General features: G+C 33.7%; 1 protein-coding gene across 1 annotated transcript in view; it reads right to left on the minus strand.

Annotated features, from left to right (window-relative positions):
* Window positions 1-1,005: 1,005 nt before the first annotated feature.
* LOC106462409 (ras-related protein Rab-39B-like) overlaps window positions 1,006-27,272 on the minus strand; it is a 55,193-nt gene continuing 28,926 nt past the window's right edge. The window contains exon 3 of the mRNA XM_013922336.2: window positions 1,006-3,500. Within this exon, the coding sequence (XP_013777790.1) occupies window positions 3,216-3,500 (285 nt within the window). The 3' untranslated portion in view covers window positions 1,006-3,215. The remainder of the gene's footprint in view (window positions 3,501-27,272) is intronic.

Below are 27,272 nucleotides of genomic sequence, written 5' to 3' on the forward strand. Positions count from 1 at the left end.
TTTAAATACTCATTTTAATAATTTGTAAGAAAAAAAGTTGTGTAACTTCTAAATAAACTCATTTTCAAAACTTTTTCTCAAATACTTTTAGTAGTGCAGTAGTACAATAGTTTTATAGCAATGACCCATCCACCAAGAAAATATGCAAATAATGCATTACAGCCCTTGACTGAAGCTGGTATAAGAAATAACAAATACCAAGAACACAGTTTCTAGAAGGTCAGTACTGCCCCATGCAGGATTTATTGAGTCTAAACATGAAGTCATGTACCCAATTCAAGAGAGTCATAAACGGTGGCAGGCAGCAGTCTACATATCTTGTGTATTGAATGTTTTTCTAAGTGGTTGGAAAACAAGGTATTCAGCAGTGAAAAATCCAAAGGACCTACTTTAGTGAGCTCAATGACTTTGGTGTTGGGGAATAAACAAGTCACATGGAAGGCACTTTGCAGTAAAAACAAATAAATAAACTAATGTGACTATATTTAACTCATACAAAAATCTTGAAATCTGATACCAGTAATTACTATAATAAATTTAAAAGTTTACTATACATACATTTTCACAAATATAGCTATGTATACTTACATTCAACGTCAAACCTACATATCTATGTATTTAATTATATGTCACTTACAGTTGTATCATCCTTTTAAAGCATAGTAGGCTATAAAGCATACTTTATAGCCATTTACACTGAAATAAGTCTTTCTAGTTTTGAATAATAGAGGGAAATTCTGAAGTTTCACATTAATGGGATTTTGTGACCAAAGAACCACATGGACAACTGATTGATTTAAATCAATACAACTTAACAGACAAGTTTGGGCAACATACTGAGCAACTGCAAAAGGCTAGAAATCTAAAAATGTCTTCTGTATTCTAGTATCATATACTAAAATGAAAAATACAGAGCAACATAAAAAGTTATTATAATAAAAATATAAATAGAAAAATAAGTATTTGTTTTAACTTATCTAAATTGTCATATGTTGACAACATTCTTTTTTTATCTTTATTTTTTTAGATGCTTTAATATATTTAATGATTAATACAAGTATACTGAAAAAATTGAATACATTGTAATTGATGAATTTAACCTGCATGATGGAGACTTGAATACCTACAAATACTTACAGACAAGTTTAGTAAAAATAACATTTAATATAGTATATTGTGCCTCTTAGTGAAACAAAGTAGTATTTCAGAGAAATGATATATTCTCACTTTCAGACCTATTATTAGCAACATATCTACTCATGGTCCAACCTACTGTAAACCAACAAAAAAAAGATGTAGTAAGATTAATGCTGAACAACTAATTATTCAAGTGGTAAATACTATTTTTGTTATTTCAAATAAATTTTGTATTTTCTTAAACATATAATATTTGCACAAGAAGGTAACATGAGCCACAATAGTACACTAGAAATGCACATGGAAGTCTGAAATAAAAGTTAATACCATAACGTCAATGGATGTTAAAAAAAAAAGGTAATAAATACCCTTTTAAGAATAGTCTCATATAAGAAGTCTAAACTTTTTTTTATAGTATGTATCAGTTTAAATTTTTTTAGTTGAGTTTTCTTATGGTTAACAAAATTATTCTATAACAAAATATTTTTTTTCTCATTTTTGACTAGTTTCTAAAGTAAGAATAAATATTCTGAAGATAAATGCAAATTCTTACGAATATGGGAAAAATACGAATGATTTTTGATAGAACTTTAATAAATATTATTTAACAATACTGGTGGCATTTAATGTTATTTAAAAACAAACATCATTTTGTCACACACACAAAAAAGTATGCTGAACTGATATATTTTCATAACATTGTGAAGATCAAGTAACAATTTCTTTACAAGTATGTAATAAGTTGTAGAAAATGATTAATTTTGGTTGGAGTAACAAGCTCTATTTTCCTATGACAATTTAGAAATCAACTTTTCAGCATCTAATACACACCTTTATGACATTCAAATGAAGACTTGTGTTAGAAATTTGAAAATTTTTCTTCAACTACTACAAATGAATAAGGTTACAGGTACATACAGTTATATCTGTATTCATTTGAGTTCTTAAAAAGTGACTTACTAGCAAGTGCTAGGTGGTGTATGACAGGTCTCACATTCAAATCTGAGGTAAGGAAATACATACATTGTAAAAATAAATTATCAGATATCATCCAGAATGGAGAAACATGTTCAGTAGTGAAATACATTACTCTTTTACAGTGTAGTCAGAAACCTACACATTTCTTTTGCTAAAACACTTTGTTAAGTACTTCTAAGAATCCTCATAAATACTGCCTAAAACACAAACACACATACCAAAGTCCACAAAAATGCTAGACAGCAAAAAGCCTTTAATATGTAAATAATATAAATTTCCAAATCAATGATGATGCACAAGCACACAAAATAGCAGACTATGACATATCGGATAATTTAAATTGATTGCTGCAATGAGTACAAGACAAGAATAAAATAATGAAAGATGTATATGCATAAATTTATGGTAAACTATACACTACAATAAAACATTGAATATAACAATTACTTGAATTAATTATTTTCTGTTTCTTGTGAATGGAACAAAACTCAAATAGGTACTTGATTATTTCATTCTATCAGGTTGTTTTTTTATCATTTTTGTAAAAGGGAATTATTAAATGTTTTATCACAGTCTTAAACACCGCATCCTATATAAATACATACATGCAACTTCAATATTACAAAAGCATAATCTTAAGCATTCATGCTTATTTAGATATTAATTAAACCCACAACTTTATATTTTTTCCATGATTAAAGTTCTTTAAAAACTATTTAATATATTACACAATTAAATATTAAATCTATATACTCTAGATATATTAAAAACTAATGTGGAGAACAATTTATAAGTTATCTAATAGGCATGTGTATTCTATAACCAATACATCAAACTCTTTGAAAAACAAACTTTTAAACAGTTAGAACTTAAATTGATTTTAACTTTAATATTTTAGTCTGATATAGCTCATATAACCCCATATTTGTCCAGAGGTTCACAGATCTTACTTAAAAGACTAATTATCTTTCTCATTACATATTTGCCAAGGTAGGAGTCTCACTAAATTTGGTCTTTTAAGTATGACAAGAACTTGTAAAAATCAAAATGATATTTGCAAATGTTCTGAAATAAAAAAAAAATTACATATATTTACCATTTTAACAACAACTTCCACTTTCAATTTCACCCTCTTCTATTTGGAAATGTGCTCTAGGATTTGCAAATCCCACTTTTATACCATCCCAGCCATTTTGAATCTTGAATACACCACTCTGAATCTTTTCATATACATCTTGAGCTATGAGACGAAAAGCTTCTTCCACATTTTTACCTGTCTTAGCAGAGGTCTCTATGAAATGAACACCATAAAATTCTGCAAATGCTTTGCCTTCTTCAGAGCTCACTTCTCTCAAATCTTCTATATCAGTTTTACACGCTACAACCTGGGGTATAAAATTACATAAATCACAATTTTTGCAACAAAAAACTTCTATAACTGAGATCATATGATTGCATACAGATTGGGTATGTGAAATGATGAAGAGGTAGAGGAAAATAGCTCACCACTGAAAATAATTTAGTGTTATAATGTTCAAAACAAAAGTCAGGTTTATTCTAACACTTGCTTTATACAGTTACTATACAAAACTCTGTACTTATGTATATATATGCTTATACCTGGCATGTATCCTCAGGGTTCCTGTGTCTTCCCTGTGCATTGAACGAGTACATCAGCTAGTTATTTAATATCATACAGAATTTTAAGTTTGTTTGTTCTAGAGCACCGTGTCCACTGAGGGGAATTTAATCTTGGATTGTAGCATTGTAAGTCTCTAGACTTACTGCTGTCCCATCAGAGGACAATCACATTTGTAGGGGTTAGGGACAGGTTTGTTAATTTGATTGTTTGATGACTGAATAAGGTGAAAGTAAAAGATTTTTTATTAATATAATTCAGTAAAACTAGACCATTGTTACCAGAGGAGTACCTCAAGAGTCAGTTTTTGGGCTTCTTTGCTTTTTCTTTTTTCCTTTAATGATATTGATAGGAAATTTTCTGATAAAATTAAACACCTGGGTATATATAGCTGTACTCAGGATGTTAAGGTGTTACAAAATTAACTGAATCAACTGAGAAGTTGGACTAATATTTGTCAAATGACCCTCAATTATAGTAAGTGCAAGGTAAAGCACTTGAATTATAATTTGGATCAAATTTCCACTATAGATGGGAACAAAACAAAATAACTGAAGAAAAGAGAGCTTTGCATAGTTGTGGATAAGCCATTCAAGCAGTGATCTAGTTACTGCTTCTAGTAAAGCTAATTCAAATCATTGGTTAGGCCTCATTTGAAATGCTGTTTTAGTCTCTTTATGAGAAATATTGGTTCAGATGAGGGCTACTACGACAGTTTTGAGAATAGGTTATTTCATAAGGACAACTAGGTATGTTAAAAATTATCTCTACGGGTGTGGTGAATAAGTTGGTTCATTGGGTAGAAAAGTGGCTGGATGGAGGAAAGAGTATTGTTACAAATGGAGTTCAGTCAAACTGGGTTAATGTCACAAATTGGGTACCTCAGGGCTCATTATTAGGACCTTTGCTCTTTTTAATCTACATAAATGGCACAGACAAAGGAATGGTCAATAAATTACTTAAACTTGCTGATGATATTAAGGTCTTGGGTGATGCTGGCTGTGAGAAGGATTATGTTGCTTTACAAAAGATTCATTTGGTTAGTTGGGTGAATAAATAGCAGATGGCTTTTAATTATATAAAGTGCAATGTAATGCATGTGGGTTATCATAATTTGAACTATAAGTATTATTTTGTTGGGAATAACCTTAACAGTGTTATGGAGGGAAACAATCTTGGTGTTATAACTAATCTGTTTCTTAAAGCCATCCCAAAAAGTATGCTTTTGCTGGTGGTAGAGCAAATAAAAATTAGATTTTATCTACAGATATATTAAACACAAGTTTAAAAAACTTATAATTTCAATGCACAGGTCACTGGCTAAGCCACATTTGGATTACTTTGTTCAATCATGTGTTCCTTACTTTAAGGACATAGAAATGTTGAAAAGAGTGCATAGAAGGGCTACTAGGATGATACCTGGGATTGAAAGATTGTCAAATGAAGATGGGCTGAAATTATTTTCTTATGAAAAATGAAAAGTTAGAGGGGATATTATTGACACATTTAAGACTGTTAAAAGAATTGATAACGTTGATGCACCATCTTTTTTCACACTTAATGATGAAAAAGGTAAGACTAAAGGCCTGATAAATATTTGAAAAATAAAGGCTGGCTTTCAGTTTTTCTTTTATATAGTTTAATTTGGTATGGGACAGTACAGAATGACCAATAGGTACCTTGTAGTTCTTAAATGTTACATTAAAATTTCTTATCTTCTCTTGAGAAAAAAAAGGAGTAATGGGTAATCTTATTGAAGTTTACATGATTATCTGGGGGAACCAATAACCTATAGCCCTCTGCATAATTTATTAAATCTTTGTACCATAGTCTGAAGACAATAGGATGAGAGGGCAGAAGTTTAAGATTTGGAAAATACAGGCTAGGCTCCAGTTAAGACAGTTTTATTTTTCTAATAGGGTAATGGACTAATGGAATAGTTAACTGCCAGTACTGTACAATAGCTTATGAGGATAATCAATGATTATCTGAAAAATAAAGAGTGGGTTTAAATTTTTATTTTACTTAAGGGTAAGTGCACGTGCAAGGACAGCCTTGAAAGACTGGTATGTTACAAACAAGCTATACCAATATTACTATTTTTTATTTACATAAAGCATACAAGAACATGTACTCTTTTTGTACCCTCAATTTAATCACAAGAAACCTAGAACTACAGTATTTAAACAATTTATTATACTTTTATGTTTGTTACTCAAGAAATACCAAAATGTCTGCAATGTAGTATACAAATATACCACATATTCATTTCTTCTTGTAATATTATATTATCTATTTTGTATTTGTGCAGGTTTCTTATAACAAATGGTTTTGTTGCAGTTGCTTTTGTCATTCTCTATGAAATATCTGTTCTGCTTGTGGGTGGTTATGCTGTAATACTGACCATTGTGCAAGAACGTTGATAGCAGTGTTCTCAAATAGTAGGTCATATAATATTACAAGGTTACAATTTCCCTTATACTTCAAGGAGATTTATCAATACTGACACAGGTGGTGCACATGTCCTGATAATATATTGTTACGTATATTGGATATATATAATACTATGATCTCTGCTCCGACTCTTGAGTAATAGATTTTAAAAGGCTTCAAATTTATACATACACCATTTTCCACAACTAGAAGGACTACAACCAAGAGGAAAAACTGGCCATTGAAGGGAGATTGTTGTTTAAAAGAGTTGTCAGGTCTCGGAAAAGCCCTTTCCTGGACAGCTAACTTCTTGCTGATGCTACAAAAGTCCATGACTTCCATCTCATTACAGTCAACAGCTCTATAATAAGAATTGCTGATGGCTGTTCATGCCCTTCCCCTGAGGACCGATCTCAGTGCAAAGGAAGCACATATGATCGAGGATAGTAATTGTGGCATGGCATCTAGCAAGTCTGAAACTGGACAGAGTGGACTGTATAGGATTTCCAGACCTGTGCCAAGCAGCCAATCCCATTTCTGGTTGAACCCATGAGAAGAGACTAAAGAGAAACTAGAAATGTCATTGTTGGATGGCATCCACCAATGGGAGCTATCTCATCAGATAACAAGCACCAAATGGTGAAGTAGGTGAACCATGAGGCAGTGATGAGCCTCTTCATGCTGAGAGGCATACTGTGAATCACAGAGGAACCTGTGGCTGCACAAAGCTGATAAACAAGTGCTGACTACAACTCATTGCTCTACCATCCTGGAAAAGGAATCAAACACTTGGATGAGAATTTGAGTCCCTACAACATAGTGCCCATAGTGTTGAGAACATCTAAGTTAGGTGATAGCTGGGAGTTGTAAGGGACAGGTACTGGTCATAATTCTGATTTCCCTTGAGTGAGATTTAGCAGATATCCCCCTATATTAAAGGGTACAGTGAAGAATGATTTAAGTAATTTCCTGAAGCATTTCAGAGGTAAATGGCCTGGAATAGCTGAACTCCATAACAGGCTTTCCAGTACTTAGTACAGAGTTCAGATGATCCAGTTCTAGATTCCATCAAGCATTTGAATGAGAAGCAACTGTTGGACTGTGAGACAGCCATTATTGAGTTATGCCAGAGAAAAGATCCAATGAAAAACAGTAATCTATCAGGCCAAGTTCAAGGCTCAGAAGAGGGGTGCCATGGAATATTTGACCATTTATGTAGATAATATGCATATTTGCATGGCAAACTTACCTGCAACGATCTCAATGGATCATGAGGATATCTTCACAGAAAAGTTTGTGGATGGTCAACTCAGTGAAATGATAAGGTATCACTTAGCTGTAAGAGACCTTCCCACCTTTACAGAAACAGTTTCTATGGTGATACAGTATAAAGCGGTAACATTGAATCATTTGCAAGAGTAGAAGAAGGCTGTAACAGCAGCTGCAATGATTTCAACTTGGACAGAAAGTCCTACCCATGCCCCTAAGTCATGCCAGATTTGAGCCCAATCAAGGGTTAACCAACCATTTGTTCATGGAAGAATATTTTGTTAATACAATAATAAATTCACAAACAATGATTTATAAACATAATGAAAATGTTATTCATATAAAATAGTTTCATTGTACTTATAAGTCACTGTTTGTCAATTCACACATCCTGATTTTGCAATGCAACCACAATGGTATCTGGTGAATGGGCAGTACGATCCCAGTCTTCCCATGGTTTACATATGGAAACCTATGCCACTGATGCCTCCACCTGTTAAGCACTAGGTCACTACTGAATGAATTGCCCACACCTTGCCAAGCAGCAAAGTAGACAAGGCTATCAGTTTTGATCCAATGATACAACAGGTGCATGGTAACCAAAAGCAAGTGGTGAATACTGCTGCCACATATCTTGAAAACAAGTGGACTCTAAGTAAAGTCACCAAATTGGGGGGTGGGGGTGCAACAAGAAAGAGAAAAAGTGGTGGCCACTCAATATGAGTTTCATTCTGGCAAATGGAGATAAACTAGCATGAATGGAAAGGTAATGCTCTGACTATGTTTAGGAGGTATTGCTTACAGAATGAAGGTAGTTGATGCCAACTTCAGTTCTGAAATAAGCATCCCTAGGATGGAAGTAGTGCAGAGCTTAATGGTCAGTTTTGTCTGTGCAACAAGTGAAATGATGTTCCATAGTATATTTATCCAATGTCAGTCAGACTGACTCCCAGGAACAGTGGACTGCATGTATGTATATGGGAAAGAAAGTCACATTATTTTCATATACACAAGTAGTGTTATCTGATTTATTATGTGCCTTTGTATTGTGTAACATGGTTATAGAGCCCATGCATGAGTAAGCTGTTTCCTAACCAGAAAGCAAACAGCATTAGTTCAATCAGTTATCTGTCTGAGGGAGAGGGGATGAAGTCCCAGTGTTTTTCTGCAATTATGGAAGATCAGTTATCTAGCTGCATGCTGGAATGGCCACTGGCACAGCAGATAAAGTAGAACTACCCAATGCTAGTGGTTATGATAGGGTTGCATTTGTTGTGCTACATTCAAAAGTAAATACATGATTACCAACACATCAGAGATCATTAGTTGAGGATTGTGCAGATAAACTAGATTCAATGTAGTGACCTCAACTCAGTGACTTGTTAGTGGTAAATGCTAACGTATTTGTGTGACCAGATGACCAATTGGGTCAAATAAAAGTCACACAAACACACACCTACATCCAATTAAAACAATAGCAATACAAGCTCTGGAGCCCTAGGAATTTAGTAAGAGCCGAAGTACAGTGGATGCCAAAGTATGGGAACATACAGCCTCAAGAGAATGTTTAATCATCTCTAGTAATGACTAACAGAAAAAAAGGAAGTTACTCTAGGGTTGTTATTGATCTTAGAAGGATAAATGAGGTAACTCACAATAATATCTTCTCATTACCTCAAACTGATGAATTTCTGGATACACTGGAAGTTGCCTGATTGTTCAGAACATTGTAATTGTCATCCGGATACTAGAAAGTCGAACTGGGGAAAAATAGTAGACCCAATACTGCTTTCAGTACAATAAATGGTTTGTATGAGTTCCATATCATGCCATTTGGCTTTTGAAATGCATCTGTCACTTTTGAAAGGCCAGATCTTTGCCAACAATATCTTAGTATTTGATCAAACATTCAAGTCTGTGGTTGAGAACCTGAATTGGCATTCCAGCAGATTAAATAGGCAAGCTTGAAACTGAATCCAGGAAAATGTACATTCATGGAATGGTATTTCTTGATCATATTGCAGGTAGAGATCAAATCTCCATGGATCCTGCTAAAATAACAGTGGTCCAGGATTAGCCTTTAACCTGTAACCAAACAAGAAGTCCATAGTTTCCTAGGTATTACTGGTGGTTTGTAGTCATCTTTTTCTAGATCCTCACCATTACTGGTTCTCATTAAAGTTGAGATGCACTTCAAATGGAGTGAGGAATATGAACAAGCATTCAAATGCCTGAACTGTTCTTTTGCAGAAGTCCCAGGGATAGTGTATCCATGACAAGATCACAAGTTCCTGTTAAGATACAGGTGCCAGTAATAGGTGATGATATAATAAGAGCAATGTTATCACAGATGTAAGACAAAGTAGGACATATAATAACATATGCTGTTCATACACTAAAGGCTCCTTAACATACATACTGTACAATGAAGAAAGAACTGTTAGCAATTGTGGTCTTTGTGAAACATTATCAACACTACTTGTATGATAATAAGTTTATTGCATAGCTGAGATGATTGATGAACTTTAAAAACCCCAAAGGGGTGATAACATACTGGATAACAGTGCTGTAGGATTACGATTTACTGATACATTATTGCACAGGTCCACAGTATTGAAATATGGATGTATTGTCTTGCTATATAGTGAGACGGTGTTTATTTATTGAAAGTTCTGATCCTTAATTCTGCCATAGTGATGATAAGCCATAGAGTAGAGGTTTCCATTAAAGGTTTGATGCCAAGATTAACACTTCAGTAGCTATGGGAAGAGCAACCAAAATACCCAGAACTAGTTTGGGAGTTCCTTACTGTAGAGCAAAGTAGAAACTGCAACCAGCTTAGACTGAGGAATGTAGCATGAAAACATGTAACCTATGACACTTGTACAAGCAATTATGAGTCCAGAAAGGATTGCTGTATCATTGCTATCAACCACCTAGCAGTGGTTCTCAGCCTGTGTTGAGATTCTCCAAACTTTTTTTACACAAAGACTACACAGTTCTTTTACCTGCATTTGAGTCAGGAAATTCTGCACTGGTATGAATATTGTATGGTGCGTGTCACACAGAAAAAAAAGATGGCTTAAATAGGGTAAACTCCAGTAAAGAATTGATGATTGTCCTCTGAATATTGCTAGCCTACTCCCAAAGGTGAAATGATGGCACCTACACACATAATATATATATATACCCATCATTGACTACTTCCTGACGTGAGCTGAGGCTTATCCACTAGTCGATATGTCCACAAACTCTGTTGCTGATGTGCTTTCAGAGCACTCAATAGCCCAGTGTGGAACATTTGAAGAGATTCAAACAGATCAGGGAAGTAACTTCAAAACTCATATGTTTTGTGAGTTATGTAAAGTGTTGGGTATGGTGAAGTCGAGCACTTCACCTTATCACTTTGAATCTGATGACTTAATGAAATGAGTAATAGACTGTCAAGCATATGCTTGCTAAGTTTGTTAATCCTGACTGAACTACCTCGGATGAACACTTACCCTGTGTCATGAGAGTGAATATACCATGCAACTGAGCAGCTCAACTAATTGTTTAGCAAATATGCTCATGTTCAACTTAAAAGTTTTGCTCCTGTAGGAATGATGTATGGTCCTCCACTTAAAGCAGATATCCCATAATGTCTACAAAAATTTTTTGAGTGGTTAAGGTCTGTATTACTTGAAATGCATGAGTTTGCACATCAACATCTAGGAAAAGGCACAATATGACAGAGAGGTGCTACAATAAGACAGTGATAAAGTTAATAAATAACAAGAGAAGGCTGGATGTGGTTTTGGTATGTGCAAACCAGCAGAGAAAACTCTTGGTTCTCGCTGGAGCAGGCCTCATCTTGTGCTCCAATGAGTCACTCCTTTGACAAATAAGTAACAGTAGTCAAGAGACACATGAAAGAGCAGAGTACATGTCAAACAAATGTACATTACTGGTGAACCTTTGGTAAACTGTCTTGACCAAGAGTCAGAAGAGGAGACTGCTGATTTAGATGAGGACATAAATACTGTTTTATCCTACTTCTACCCTGAAGACAAAAAGGAAAGAGCTGAGGATACTCTTGCTGTTCAGGATAAGTCAGATGAGGAAGTACCATATCTAGAAGCAAAAGACAGCTCCAATTGTCCATTAAACCATCCAATATGACTTTCGAATAGATACGGCTGAGATTAGCCTTGATAGGAAGCTAAGAGAGTTATGTAGTTATATGATCAATGACTGAAAAAAAAGTTGCAATCTTTGCTTTCCAAGCTATCAAGTGAAATTCAAAATTCAATCTATGCATACACTGCATGCTTTCCACTCAATTAGCATGAAGCTAGAACAACTGGAGCTAATAGATGTAATGTCTAGCAGTGTCTCTCCCCTATACATAGTCTATAACTTCTACCCCTAATGTTTTATAGCCTAGAAACAGTGGTGTAGCCAAAAGGGGTCATAAAGATACCCCCCCCCCAATAAATCCTGGATGAAATGATGTAGAAAAGAACAAAAATTAGATACAGTGTATAAAAAATAACAAAAGCAACCTTAATTTTTCTTTTAGTATACACAAAAACTTTTCAAATATGTGATGTAGCAATTCTTATTGATTTTTTTTTTTTACAATATTTTCCTAAAATCTCGTGGCATCCCTAGAAGAAGTCCGCAGCACTCCAGTCAGGAAACACTAGTCTAGTACATCAAGTTGGCCTAACTGAAAATGATTGTTAGGAGTTCAAGAACTCAGTTCAAAGGGTATTGTGAGGTATGATGTAAGCACTAAATTGTATTATTACAACTTGGTTATCTTAACTTACTAGAGTAAGCTGATTGCAAGACTAATGAGACCAAAGTGTTTTGCGACACTTACTTTTCAAGCTATCAAGCAGTTTCCCTATAAGAGATATCCAGCTGCTCAATCAATATAATTAGAATTGTTTATGTTAGTATATGTAATAAATAGGCCATTAACCATTTGCACAACTGAATGATGGCTAGAAGTATGAAACTTAGCTTAAATGGTTTTGCAACCCTTGGTTACTGAGTTAACAAGTGATTTTTCAAAGACAAAATGTCAGAGACATTTGTACAAGAACTGCTCACTTGATCTATCTGAGTGGGCAAGAACTCTACAGAGAATACCACATAATCTTTGCTTGCTTGATCTTTAAAATAATAAACCTGAAGAGCATATAATACTTCTCTGTGGTAGTGAGGGAGTTGTGTTTCCTCCGAGTGTATATTAATTCTGAATTATAAATATTTTAGCTCAAAAGTCTTAGTTCAACTTAATTCTTCCATTGATTATGTATTTTGTAATGCGTGAAAAAAAAAAATTGAGTCTGATGTCTCCTGGATCGAAGCATGTAACTGTTCCATGGCTACTGGACCTGAGAATTGTCATGAAGTAAATTGCAAAGGAATCAGAGGCAGCCTGTTTGAAGCAATTAGTGTATGTGACAACATATAGCAAAGATATGTTTATATGGCAACATACATGTATAAATAAATACGTATGGTGTTACGTGTGTGTATGAACATTATACAAAGTCATTCATGAGTATTGTATAGCATGAACTGATCATTTACACAAATAACACAATAATTAAACAACATGTGAATGGAAATAAAGGATATGAAGTTAACTGTGATTATTGGTCTGTAGGGTATTATTTGAAGATACAATGCACCTGTTATTTTTATTAATAGCAGTGAGAAAATGTTTGACAAGAAGTGAAAATTCAAGGATGGATTAATAAATTAGAGTACTACATCTTTGACAATACAAAGCTTTACCTGTTGCTTTTCAAATGGATCAAACAAATAATATGTTTTCAAAAACTATTATAGTTATAAAAAAATATTATGTTTCACTAGGTTTACCTCATGTTGTCTGGAGGATACAAATGAATGGTGAAATGAAATCAATATAGGTGTTTCGCTATCAAGAGCAATACTGCATTGCTAGGCAACAAAATAAAAATAAATGAAACTGTTAAATATGGGAAATTAAAATAAATATAATTTTTACACCTGAATATTGGTTAATGCTAGGTCTTTGTTTTTTAATAAAGAGTTTCTTTGATCTTTCTTCTATTTATATTATTTTCTCTGCCTAAGATTGCAACATCTGAAAAAAACAAGTGTTTATTTTGAACCATGTGTTCAAACACAAAGAAAGAGGCTTTTAAATATTCTTTTAATATTGTAGACATTTGTTGACCAGTCTCACCATTATAAGAATTACCAGTCTTTACAAGTAATTTGATATGAGGATCCTGAAGTGCCTGTGTCAACAAAATTGTGCAATACACTTTGAGCTAGTTTTCTTTCTGGTATGAAAGAAAATTTCACAATGAAATCCATACTGTATTCTTCAGTTGTTTTTAACTAAATCTTTTGGATAGATGCGAGTTTGGGAATATATATTATAATACAATAAAAGGATGTTTTTAATTGTTGATTGTATCTTCAGGTTGATTCATTTTCTCGGGATGACAATGTTTCACTTATGATTGTGAGAGAATACTTATTTTGCTGCATTTCCAGTCTTTTTCTCAGCCTCTCCTCACACTTGATCCAGCAACCAATGCTAGCAAATTAAAAATCATGAAAATCATAGGCAAATCCCTTAAGTTTTAATTAACATAAGAGCTTCAACTACCATACAAGCCAAGCAAAGGATGAAGAGAAATTCAACAAATTTCTGACCAACCCTCAGTTATTAAACCTAAATACATACTAGGATTGGACTGGATTGTTTTGCAATTTAAGTTGTGACTTTAACACATTTATTTCTGTTGAAAAAGGTTCTTGATGATCCTTATTTTTTTTGTATCAGATCATGGAAAGAATTCCAATAAACTCCTGGATGAGTCTTTAAAAAAACAGTGGTATGAAATCCACTTTCCCTTTTTTTCATTCAAAACATTTAAAAAAGAAATTTTTTCATAAACTTCATTTTCAACTGTAAATATGATGTTAGAGTAGAATGCAATCAAGTATGAAAAAACTATCAATATAATTATTTTCTTTAACGGCAGTAAAAATGTCATCTACATACTGGATCTAGAAAACAGGAGAATGAAGTAAGATGGAAATGCCAATTTCTTCAATTCTGACCACGAATAAATTAAGCTAAAAAAGGTGAAACATGATTTCCCATGCTTAGACTGTTGATATGGACATAATGAACATTCTTAAATAGAAAATTTATACAAGAAGCAGAAAAATGAAAAATTTGTTTGATGATGGAAACATCTAAAAATGATCTAGGGTTGGAATCATTTTGAAAACATTCCAAAGTGCAGTGAAACAGTGAATTCCTTGTTCAACAGCACTTTTGTGAATAAATTTTTTATGTCAAAGCTGACCATGAAGGCAATGAGTCAGAATCTTTTAATTTTGTGATAAAAGATTCAGTTTTTGCATGAATGTTCTGTAAACATGCAAGGTTCATACTTGTCTTATTTATGGTAAAACTACTAAGGCTACCAGTTTTCATCCCTAATATTAATCTGCTGAGCAGAGTGTAGACAACCAGCCACCAACTCTTGGGCTACTCCTTCACCAAACAGACATCACACTACTATGGCAGAAAGGGAAGTGAGTCTAACACTGGGTTTTTAGTGCATGACCACAAATTGTGAGTATATGCCAAGTATAATAATAATAAGTTTGTAACTTTCAAGGACTTTTGTTCATTTTTCATTACCTGAAAGCTATTCTTTAGAAACCTTTTTATCACATTTTAAAATTTTGTACAAACATTTTACAAAATTGACAATAACTGATAGCAACTGAATAAATATTTTATTTTTCACAAAACTTCATAAAAAAACTAAGAAAAAGAAATAAAAGTTAATACAAGCGGTAAAGAACTTTTGTGTATATTCAAATGTTCTTGTAATAGAGTTTTAAAATTCCACATCATGATTATCAGTCTCAATGTCACTTTTCTTTTTCAAATTTCCAAAATACATTTGATTTCATAAGGTGCATGAACTTGTTATGGTTGTCTTCTTTAGCCAGATAATCAACATCTTTCTCCAGTTTTGAATCTCTTATTTTTCTTAGTAAAAATGTATAGCTCATCTTGAGCAGCTTTACAGTATTCTTCCTTACAATCTTCCATACTTTCTTCTGCTCCTTTAGATACAGGTGAGAGTATTGCTTTGTAAATATTGATCTCATGAAGCCCCCTCATAACAGTTACTTATAACACATTGTCTAAAAAATAACTTTTCATGCAAGTTTTCAATCATGATTTGTTGATTTAGATTCCTAGCCTCTTATATCACTTTTCACAACACCACAAATAGCTGTTGGTACTTGCTGTCCTTCCCCAAGTGCTAATAAAGCAAATGTTACTGAAACCCAGGAAATCAGTGTTTTCTTCACTATGGATCTCTTTGACAGATTCATTAAATAACAAAGCATCACAGTTATGTTCCACTACTCTTAACTTCAACAAGTTTTTCAAAACATTTTAGAGCCTGTATGCTGCCACTTGCTTCTGTTTAATCATCACTCATGGATTAAGACAAGACAGATTCCTAACCAAAACATATACAACGGGCATTTTATTTACCACTTTAACTGGCGCTTCTGCAGGAATATGTTTTAAATCTGTGAGCAATTAGATGCGTAATACCCAATTTTCTTCCTTTTCAGTGTTTTCAACTTATTGTCCACTGCAAAACCAAAATTAGCCTTTGAATAATGCACAGTGTTCTTTTTCCTTTTTCAACTTCTAGCTTCACAAGCTTATCAATTGAAGTTACTACCTTCAGAACATCTACCTTCACAAAACACTTCATCAGAAAAGTTATCTTCTAGAGATATCCATAAATGAATGGCAGCAAGAGGTTATCACTTTAGAAAAATTACAGGAAGAGGTGAAGCTATTTTGCCATAGCCTTGAAAGCAAATCCACTTTTGCAAAAATAAAGGCAGCACCGGTTGCATTTTGTCCCATTTTATATGAGTTTGATTTTGTTTGTGAGTAGCATCTTACTGCCTGCACAGCCTTGAAATACTTCACAAATGAAGGCCACATATCTCTTGGTTTACAAAATTGTACAAGTGCCTTTCTAAGGTATCTAAGCTGATAAGACTTTATTGGAAACTTTTCACATCTAGTCATCTTTTATGGCTGGAAAGTCTGCAAACAGCCAGTATATTATGAACTTTTCCTTCAATATTTTCTCACCATGCTTGAACTCATTGTGAACCACATATAACTCACATGCTCCTACATGTAGTAAGCCTTTTGAAAATGCATCCTCACACATCTCATCAGTGATAAGACTTTATAAAATCCAGTTAAAAATGATTCTATCTCTTGAGATTTGTAACACTTTACCAAGTATGTCCTTGATTTCATGTTAGGTAGGCACCATGTAAACAGCCCCTGAATGGCTCAGAAATTTTATAGTATCTTGTTGTGACTTAATTCTCACTATTGTCCCAAAATTGTAAATATACATCTATTTGCTTAAATTGTGTTGGTTTTTCTCCCCCAAACTCATCAAATGTCAACACATAGATTAATTCCTTAGCCATGGAGAAATTCTATCAGTATGGCATAAGACCAAAATCTGACAAATAAGCACATTTCCTCCCTCCATAAGTATATTTTTCTGCAGTGGTTGAACCTGGAAACATTTTGACAAATAGCTGTGTCAGATTTTCACAATTTTATAGCTGTAGTGTCTGTAAACTTTTAGTATCCATAAAATATCTGCTGTCAAGCAATCATTTGAGGAAACCATGGTGCTCAGATCTGCAGTCTGTAATTAGAAAAAAATATTATAGGAACCTTTTAAAATAAACGATACTAATACTATACTAATACAGTGAAACATTGTTAACTAACACACAATTCACATAATATGGTTAATCTGTATTTGAACAGAATTCCTGTTGTAATAAGCATATCATAATTCTGTTAATTTGCTCCTGTGATATATGAGAATATCATATGTTCTATGTATCATGTACTTTTGCACCATCTTTAGTGATGTGGAAATTATAAAATTTTCCATGTTTTTGTTTCTGTGTTGTTTTGGCATAAAAACACTTGATCCAGAAAACTATTTAGGTTTCTCAGTTCTAACATGATCCTTGTTCTTGTTTTTATTTTCATATGAGCTGTCACCCTCTCTGCCTGTTAAAATGCAATTCATGTCTCAGACAGTGAATACTAAGAGAGTAGTTGGTCATATGGTCAGGCCATAAGATTGGGGGCAGTTGGTATGGGCCTACTCCCCCTGTTAGAGGCAAAGGGGGACCCTTTGGTAAAGAATACTGATATTGTAAAGAGAGTCAAGGGTGGATCCTTTAGCACAAAATATTAATATTTTAAAGAAGATTCATAAAAGATTAATACAGATAAAAATATAGATAAATAAATGCAGATAACTGAAACCATCTTATGTTCCAAATTTATATGTATCATGTTGTGGTGGTCACACACACACACAAATAAAAATATATCTTTTCCCGTTCTTCTCACGACTGCCACAATGCTCGCCATGCACATGCATCTCGTGGGAACGAGTGATCATGTCTGCCTTGCTATCAAGCGGAACCTCAATAGAGCCTGTCTTCCCCTATTTGTTTCTTAGTGCTCATATATTTGTTGTGTTTTGTAATTGGTTTATAAATAGATATCTGCATTGAGCCTGCGCAGCACCCACACACACTCACGACACAACATCTCTTTATTAAATTTCAGGAAACTTGGCTTTGACAGCAGATAAATACTATCATTTGAATGTACTATTGTATTTACTGCTTCTTATTACAGTACTGTACTCTATTGTCTTATATACATTTTGAATAAAATTGCTTGCCATTACCTTTTTTATAAATCGTTCTAGTTCTTTTATTCATTTCTGTTACTTGTAAGTACATCATGTACATTATACATAAATCATATGAATTTAGCACTGATTACAAAAATATTTAATGAGCAGTTTGAAATGGGGCCTACATTTCCCATCTGGCCTGGGCCTATTACCAGCTTTGCACGGGCCTGCATATGGTATCATGTTCATGAGTGACAGAAAACTTAGGATTTGTTTGAGCTTAAAACATCATTTTCGAGATCAGTTCTAGTTGATTTTCAATGTGTTTAGCTCTCTATAAATGAATTTGTCCTGAGAGAATGAAGCCTGAAGTACTATACATTAATCCAGTAGAGAGCCAGAATGTGCAGGTAACTATCGAGAGATGTGCTGTTTTCATTTTATGTCTGAAATAAAGATTATTTCACTTATCCTCAAATATATCTAATCTGTTTGTTTCTTGCTCAACTTAAAACTCGGTAATGTTTTCAGACTCAGATAACTCATCAAATTTCCTGTCAATCCTGCTGTTATTAGTGGACCTATCCTATACTTTTGCAGTAATCAGTTTATCTGAAAATACCATAAACCCTTTACAAGACTAGTTTCATAGCAATCCATTAATATCAAATAGAAATGATTTTGCAATATATTTTCATCATGCTTAATTTACATGTCACTTCAAAATGACATTATCAGCATTAAGCTCTTCTTCCAGCTGGAAACTTGAGTGTAAAAACATGTTATAAGACAGTGTCAGTCACATGCTTTGTGCATAATACCAAATCACACAGATAAGTCCCAAATTAAACACATATCCAAAACAAAAGTGGAGTAATAAAGTGATAGAGCTTAAAATGTAATATTTTATGAGCACAGGTCACAGGGGTGTCACGCTTGGGTATCACACAGAACATCGCTCTGGCTTTTCTGTCATATTTAGTAACCCTAACTAGGCGATTAAGAATAAGATTGTGGCAGTTGCAAGTAAAAGGTTGAACTTAAAGCTACTCTTAAAACAAGTACACAAACAAAATTACCTTCACTAAATGATATAAACAATTACTATGTTGCTATAACTTGTTTGTTTGTAGTTAAGCTATCTGTGCTATACCCACTACAGGTATCAAAACCCAATTTTTAGTGTTATAACACTGAAGACTTATTGCTGAGCCACTGTGTGTGTGTGGGGGGGGGGTACAAAAAACCAGTAATATTATCTAAAATATCTTGCTTAACAACTGTAATTTACAGGAATGATAGAATATGAATGATGGTCTCACTTAAGTCATATGCATGCACATACCTTCCAAAGTGTTGTTTATGCTGAAGATGATGTTACTCTTGTAAAGAGTTTGGAATCATTGGTTATTTCTAGTTTTCATGACAAAAACACCATGTTAATAAGAGAAATATGATTGCAGCCAAACAATTTCATTGAAAAGAGTAAAATATGTAACATTTACAAAGCTTTCTGTAAATACTTTTCTAAATGGTAATATAATGTATTTTAGGAAGTGAAACATGAATACAACACAACAATTTCAATGAAAAGAGTAAAAAATGTAACACTTACAAAGTTTTCTGGAACTATTTTTCTACACAATAATACGTGTTTTTCACCACTGGAGAATCACCACAACTTATCAAGTTGATGTGTAGTCCTACTACTATATCTGAGTGTTTTTACTAGGTAGCTTACAAAAGTCTGAGCAATGTTTTTTGTTTGTTTGTTGAGTTTCACAAAAACCTACTCAAGGGCTGCCTGCACTAACCATCCCTAATTTAGAAGTGAGTGATAGACTTGAGGGAAGGCAGGTAGTCAACATTGCCCACCACCAACTCTTGGGTTACTCACATCAAGTAGTGGGATTGACTGTCACATTATAACACCCCCATAGATGAATCGACAGGCATGTTTGGTAATAAGATTCAAACCTGTGACCCACAGGTTACAAGATGAGTGTCCTAGCCATGAGGTCACCCAAGTGATGTTTTGATTGCCAAAGCACATCACTGCTCCTCAAGTTATGTTGTTTGTAATATCACAAAAATAAAAGGATTGATATGTATGGTAATTATTATGTCTCATTAATTTCCTGTCCATGTACCCAAAATAGGCTCTATCAGTTTCATGCAATTATTTGTTGAAAACATAATAAGATGAATAACATAATAAGATTAGTATGAAATTCTCCCAAAGTTCATTAATTCTTCAAAGATTAACTCTAGAGACTGGATCTGTCAAATATGACTCCTATATTTTTGTTTATACAAACTATGGAATCAAATTACTTGAACTAGAAGATACAAATGTTATAAATATCTAATTTATAAGTACAAAAATCATTACTTATATTTAGTATTTGTATGCTATTTTAGCTACAGATATTCACTGAATAAGACTATATTATAAAACAATTAAAAAAACACTTAATTTTGTCATAAATCTCTAATTTTTAAGTTATAAGCCTGAAATATGGAAAAGGCATCCCAATAGTTTTTGTTGTTTTTATCATAATACCACCATATGAAATTTATCGAAATCTGTATAGGATCATGAGATTACATAATGTGAAATATGGTGATAAGAAATCAGCTCAATATGCAAAAGTGGAATTTCTTTATCTATTATTGCCCAAAAAGTTATACTTATGTAACAAACTTTAACATGTATTATATTCATTAAATATTTATATGTGCTTTTTTATCTGCCCTGAAATAATTTTATAACATCCTCGAAACATATGAATGATAGATAATGACTTATGATTGAAGGTCATTGGCAACTCTATATGCCTATTACATGTAAAATGTTTATATGAAAGCACAGAAAATAAAGTATTTTTGTGCGAAAAATATCCTTTTCAATGCTTGCTATGTTAGAATGCAGAAAACCAATCCATTTAATAAAGTTTTTATTTTTGGGGAGGGAGAAGGCCCCCAAAACAGTAAACTTCCCTCCACATGTTGATTTTCATCTGATGCCATGGGAATTGATGAAACCCCTGAATACTCCTTAATCTAAAGTGTATCCTCATTTGAACTACATCCATTAACCTTTAAAACTGTTATTTTGTCTAATGGTGTTCCAGATTATAAGAATTCTAAAAACTTAGAATAAAAGCAAAGAAAAATAAATAATAACATGCCAAACACCTACATCTGTTATATCCACTGCTCACAAGGCCTTTCACCCAATATCAAGGATCATTAGGCTAGGTGGGATATGACACACAATGTAGTGGTCTAAGCACTATTTATAGCAACAACAACAACTCTTATGGTGAGAAGTAGATTAGATAAGTGAACCATAATTATTATCAATTTTTATTTGAAGTCATTAACAAATTGGAATTAGGTATTTATAACCACATATCATTTATTTATTTCAAACAACAACTATTCATTATAATTACTTTATTTGAATTATCTTTACTATCATTCAGAAGAATTGATGAACTAGCAAAAATAGTCTTCTTATTCTCGAAACAGGTCAAGTAACCAGCGTCAATGGTAGAAAACTACATTAGAGTGAAAGCAAAGAAGAATATAATGTCAACCACACTAGATATGCCACATCCAGTGCCAACAAGGCCTTTCCCTCAATACCAGGACTCATCAGGCCTGCAGGTTTGAGTACGTAGTTGAACAGAGGTCTTTGTTTCCTTTGCTGTAGTTTCATGGTATTTAATGCATGTTTCAAAAGTTTTAACTATTGAACCTATATAACCTCAATCAGACTGAGGACAGTTGTCCATATAGACAGTCTATGATCATTTTAGAGCAGAAATCCTGTCCTTAACTCTAATGAAAACTCTGAATTCTTAGTTGTGGTTTGAAGAAAATTCTCAAGTCAGCTTGTGGATAATATTTTCTACTAGTGTATGCTTGGGCATGTGGAAAACCAGTAGACTGTTTCTTTTAGTGCAAAGCTACATGATAGGCTATCTGCACTCTGTTTGTTGTGGGGAATTGAACCCCTAATTTTAGCTTTGTAAGTCAGTTAACTTACTGCTGATCCACTGTGGGACTGCTAGTAAACAAATAACACTCAAAGATAATAGGATGTAGTTCAAATGAGGACACACTTTGGATCAGGGAGTATCTATTTATTAAGCTACTTACATCAAACTTGAAGTTGAATCAGTATGTTTCACCATTAAGCCTGAATATGTGAGTTGTTGCCATCAAATGAAAGACAAAACTAATCTGAACTATATCAAGACATTTAAAATAACTTAAAGTACTACTAAAATTTAATATATAAAAGTAAGAAACAAACTAATTAGTATTAAGCTGTACAATTAATTATCTAGAATTATTATTACAGAATATCCTATATAAATGTGGTCATTTTAGTACTTCTGTGAATCCATTCTAACATGATCAGCCACTTTAAGTTCAAATTAAGGTTTTAGTGAATATAAAACAGACAACCATATATTTTGTATCGACAGTAGCTTCATGTCCTGTTCAAATGTTGGAAAGACGAAGGAAGAGAGGGGTAAATGTCAGTGTTTCTTCAGCTGGATCTGATTTAAACATTTTTGCTTCAAATGTTAAACACATAGTTACTTTTTCCTTAGAAAACTTCTTATCCTTGTTTGCATTTTTTCATATTTAACAGTTATTAAGCTTACTCAAAAATATTACAAACACAGTATTACATTTAATGTTTATGGAAAAGATGAATAATACAAATCTATTACTTTTCTAATTTACTATTATAATCATTAATATCTGAAAAGGATGAAAGAGCTAAAAAATTCCAAACCAACTTTTTTATCATTGTCATACAAACTGATATTCCTAATCACATCTGTTGGTTTGCTACTATCTGGCCAAGTTTTAAATTGTGCATGTAACATACATTTGAAAAATTCTTTGTCTTAAACAAATTTGTACTCTGAACCCTGGCAAAATTCCCAACTTTTGCTGAAGGAATGGGATTTTTCTATACAGTTGAATCAAATTGTTGCTAACAAGTTTTATAAATTCAATAGTAATAATAATAAAAATAATGAAAGAACCATGTTCTATTTACTACAAAATATATTAAAACTTAATTTTTATTTTTATTCATTCCTTGCTTTAACATTTCCAGAATATGCATTCTTGCAGATACTTTTAACTGTCTGACTTATATCAGTATACCTGAATACCATAGACTAGTTAAAAAGAAGCATTTAGTACTGTGATCAAAGGATTTGTTATTGCTGAATTTACTTTGAATATGCTTTTTTTTTCCATTTAACTTTCTAGTACTGTAACATTTGAAAATTGTGATCATGGAAGAATACCTTATAAGACTCCCTAGAAGGAAGCCATAACTGAAGTGAGGACTTTATCCAAGAATGCAGTAAGGACTAGATAAAGCACTCTCTTAGACCCAGAACGTTTGTTGTTTATTGTGAGAATAATGTCTGCATTCTCGATTTTGCATTGGGTCAGTGAGGATGATGTGTGCCTGTGACACAACCTCTAATTGTTACTTCCTGTTGTCTGCTGCATAGAGTGGCAGAGAAGGGTTTTCCTAGCATCAAACAGCCTGAATGTACCAAAACTTAATGAGGTGGTCTCTATGAGAAACCAATACATCCAGTAACATGCCTAAGCATTGCAAGCCACTGGTTTGAGTCACCCATGATTGAGGAGAGTAATAAAATGATGTCCTGGATAAAGTTCTGTGCACTTCATAGCAATGGTGCCAAGTGGAGCAGGTGGCATCTCAATATTATCCAGCAAAATTAGGAGTTAGTCAGGAGCCTACCAGGTAAGGAAGGCATATTGAAAATGCTTGAAAACTGAGTCTGATGGTCAAGGACACTGTGGAATGCATTTTTGAAGTATTGCATAACATGCACCATTTAATACAATGACAAATATGGCATGTATTACTACATTCCAAGTGATCACACTATGATCTTAGACTGAGGACAATGTATTGTTGAGTGTAAGTACATCTCTGAACCACTGAAAGAAGATAAATGTCTCTCAGCTGCATAGCAATAGAAAAGCTGGAGGTATATACCTGTCATCATAACCATTTAGTTGTGAAAGTGATATAAAACAGGTAAATCCACCATTGTTTAAGGGAACAGAAACATAGGAATTGGACTGTATCCACAAATGTTTCGAGCAACTGGTGCTTGAAATGTATTGCACAGAGTCTAGGTAGTCTTGTCCTCCATGTTTTAGAGTGCTTGGATGGAGAGCAACTAAACAGCTGGGATAAAGTTGTCAATGAAGTTGATCTTTTGCAGAACAGAGCAATCAAAAGAGAAGTCCCACAAAACTTAGCCATTTATGGAGATGATTTAAGAAGATTGTACGGGAAGGTATTCAAGCATATCATAATGATATATTCATTAGCAAGTTCATTGAAGGCTACCAAGCAAATCTTTGTGGCACCATATGGGTCTAAGGGCATCTCACATCTCATGGAGGAAGTTTGTAGCAACATGATTTGATCTCATCTTATTGAACTGTAGGCTGGAGCATAGGAAGAAACTAGTAGCAGCTGCAGCTGGAGACTCAGCTCCAGCACCTACAATGGCCCCAAGGGTCAGAAGAAACATCAACTACCAGCTACTATTCAGCAGATGCCACTAGGTTTGATGGCACAGCCACCATTGTTACTTATGGTGCAACAGAGATTACCTTATCCACATCCCATGGTATTGATGCAAATTAATTCAGAGTTAGACTCCTGAAGGTACATAGAGTGCAAGGTAAGAAGCTCCTGTTTCAACTGTGGCTTACCTAATCACAAGTTTTGTGAATGTCCATATACTTTTGCTAGACAAGACTATAAAATGTACCATTCATACCAATGTCAAAACAGATGAAGAAAGGTTGATGATGAGCAATGACTGGTAGTAGTTTAAACTAGAAAAGCATGTGGAGGGTCTAGCTGACAACTTGAATGAGTGTAGCAATCAGCTCACACGTCATGATGACTGGTTTGGAAAACCATTATCTTGACATCAACAAATATGTGGTGATAATGGTATATGCGTATTGTTTAGTTTTTAGTGAATACTGGAGTAACCTTATTTGACCTTGCTTTACTTCATATCAAACACTCAATGGAAAGTCACCACTTTGACCTGCTAGAACAAACTTCATTCTGGCAAATGGCAATAAGCTAGACATGAGCGTGGAGGCACACCTCAGAATATGTTTTGGTAACATCACATAATGAATGAAAGTAAATGCCTTTGATCTGTGTTCATGTACTTATATGTTATAAATATGGACATATTGCAGAAATTGTCAGCTACTTCTGCCTGTGCATCAGGCAAACTGCAGTAATGCAACAAAACCATTCAGTACCAACCAGATGAGCCAGAGAACAGTGGATCATGCAAATACATATTGAAAAGAATATGATGATTTCCCCTAATGTGCACACAGCATTTTGTGATGTATATTATGGACACTTTCTAGTACATTGTCACAATCTTCTTTGGTGTTAGAAAAAACACATGAACCTATTTTATGCTTGGAAAGGAGGTTGCACTTGCTCAGACAGTGATCTTTCTTAGTGTGGATATTATACCAGTGCCTGTTCTGTAACTAGTGGCATTTGGCTATTCAGATTTCAGTTAGCATAGTCACTGGTATGGGTACAGAGACACAGTGGTCAAGAATAAATGTGATGCTTGACCAATAAAACCAGAAATATGCAGATTTCCTCAGAGCACTAAGGATACAACTAGTGCTAAAAGTGAGTGAATATTATAGGATGGAGTAATAAATCAGTTAGAGAATGCTTATCATCATTAGTAGAAATTAGCAAAAGGAAGGAAGGAACACCAAGTTTTGTGTACACATACATTAACACCTTTTCAATAATGTACAGAGATGAATGTATGTATGAACTGGAAGGCTCCCATTGGCTCCATACATTATACCTGGCTTCTGGATATTAAGTCAAATGGAACAACAAAAACAGACCTAAACTGCACTTGAGAAGTATTCTATGAATTCCACATCATGCCATTTGATCCGTGTAATACCGTCTATTACTTCTGAAAGACTAATGGAGCTTACACTTAAAAAACTGCAATAACAAATATGTCTTACCCATATGGACAACATATTTCTCTTTGTTTGCACATTTCAATCTGCAGCCAAGAACCTAAAAATGGTATCCTGAAACAACAAGGATGGAGGTTTGAAATTGAAACCAAGAAAGTGCATAGACATGCACAAAGAAGTGTAGTTTCTCAGTCACATAGTTGGTACAGATGAAATGTCTACTGATTCTGCCAAATCAAAGCTGTCGTGGACTGGCCCTTATCCGTACACGGAACAAAAAATTTTCAGCATTCTAGGTTTTGTGTCTATACTGACAAAAGTTGACACACACACACACACACTTTATATGGACGACATGAAAATGAGAAGACACATTCCATTCCTTTAACCCTTTCCAGATGGATCACGGGTGAAAGGCCATGTCATCGCATTTGTTGATTCTCATTCAAAATTTTATTGAACTACTATTTCGTGAATTTATGTTAATAACTTTGGTATCAAACTGTAGATTATAATTGAAATTTTAGTATTATTCCTTACTCAATTTCTTAATTTAAATGTAAATATAAAAAACCACAGTTAAACATTGATTTTTGTGTGTCACGTGATATTTTGAATGCAGCACTGGTTCAAATTAGATTTTTGTGATGTCAAAATACCAAGTCTATAATTTTGTACAAATTAGAAACTCAAATTACCAATATTGACAAGCTAGAATATAAAATATGAGCCTCTTATCTTTTCAATTTGCTAAGATATTGCTCATGTAATAAATCAAACACAGTGGCATTCCACCTACCTCTTTCCATTTTTGGAAATGCTTCCTTATATACAGTTACTTCTACATATGACATGAATAACCAATACGGAAGCTCAGAATGTTCCTCTAGTGACTTTCTCACGCCATTTTAACGTGTTTAAAG

The sequence above is a fragment of the Limulus polyphemus genome, unplaced genomic scaffold (genome assembly GCF_000517525.1).
Source record: "Limulus polyphemus unplaced genomic scaffold, Limulus_polyphemus-2.1.2 Scaffold1159, whole genome shotgun sequence".
Taxonomy (NCBI): Eukaryota; Metazoa; Arthropoda; class Merostomata; order Xiphosura; family Limulidae; genus Limulus; species Limulus polyphemus.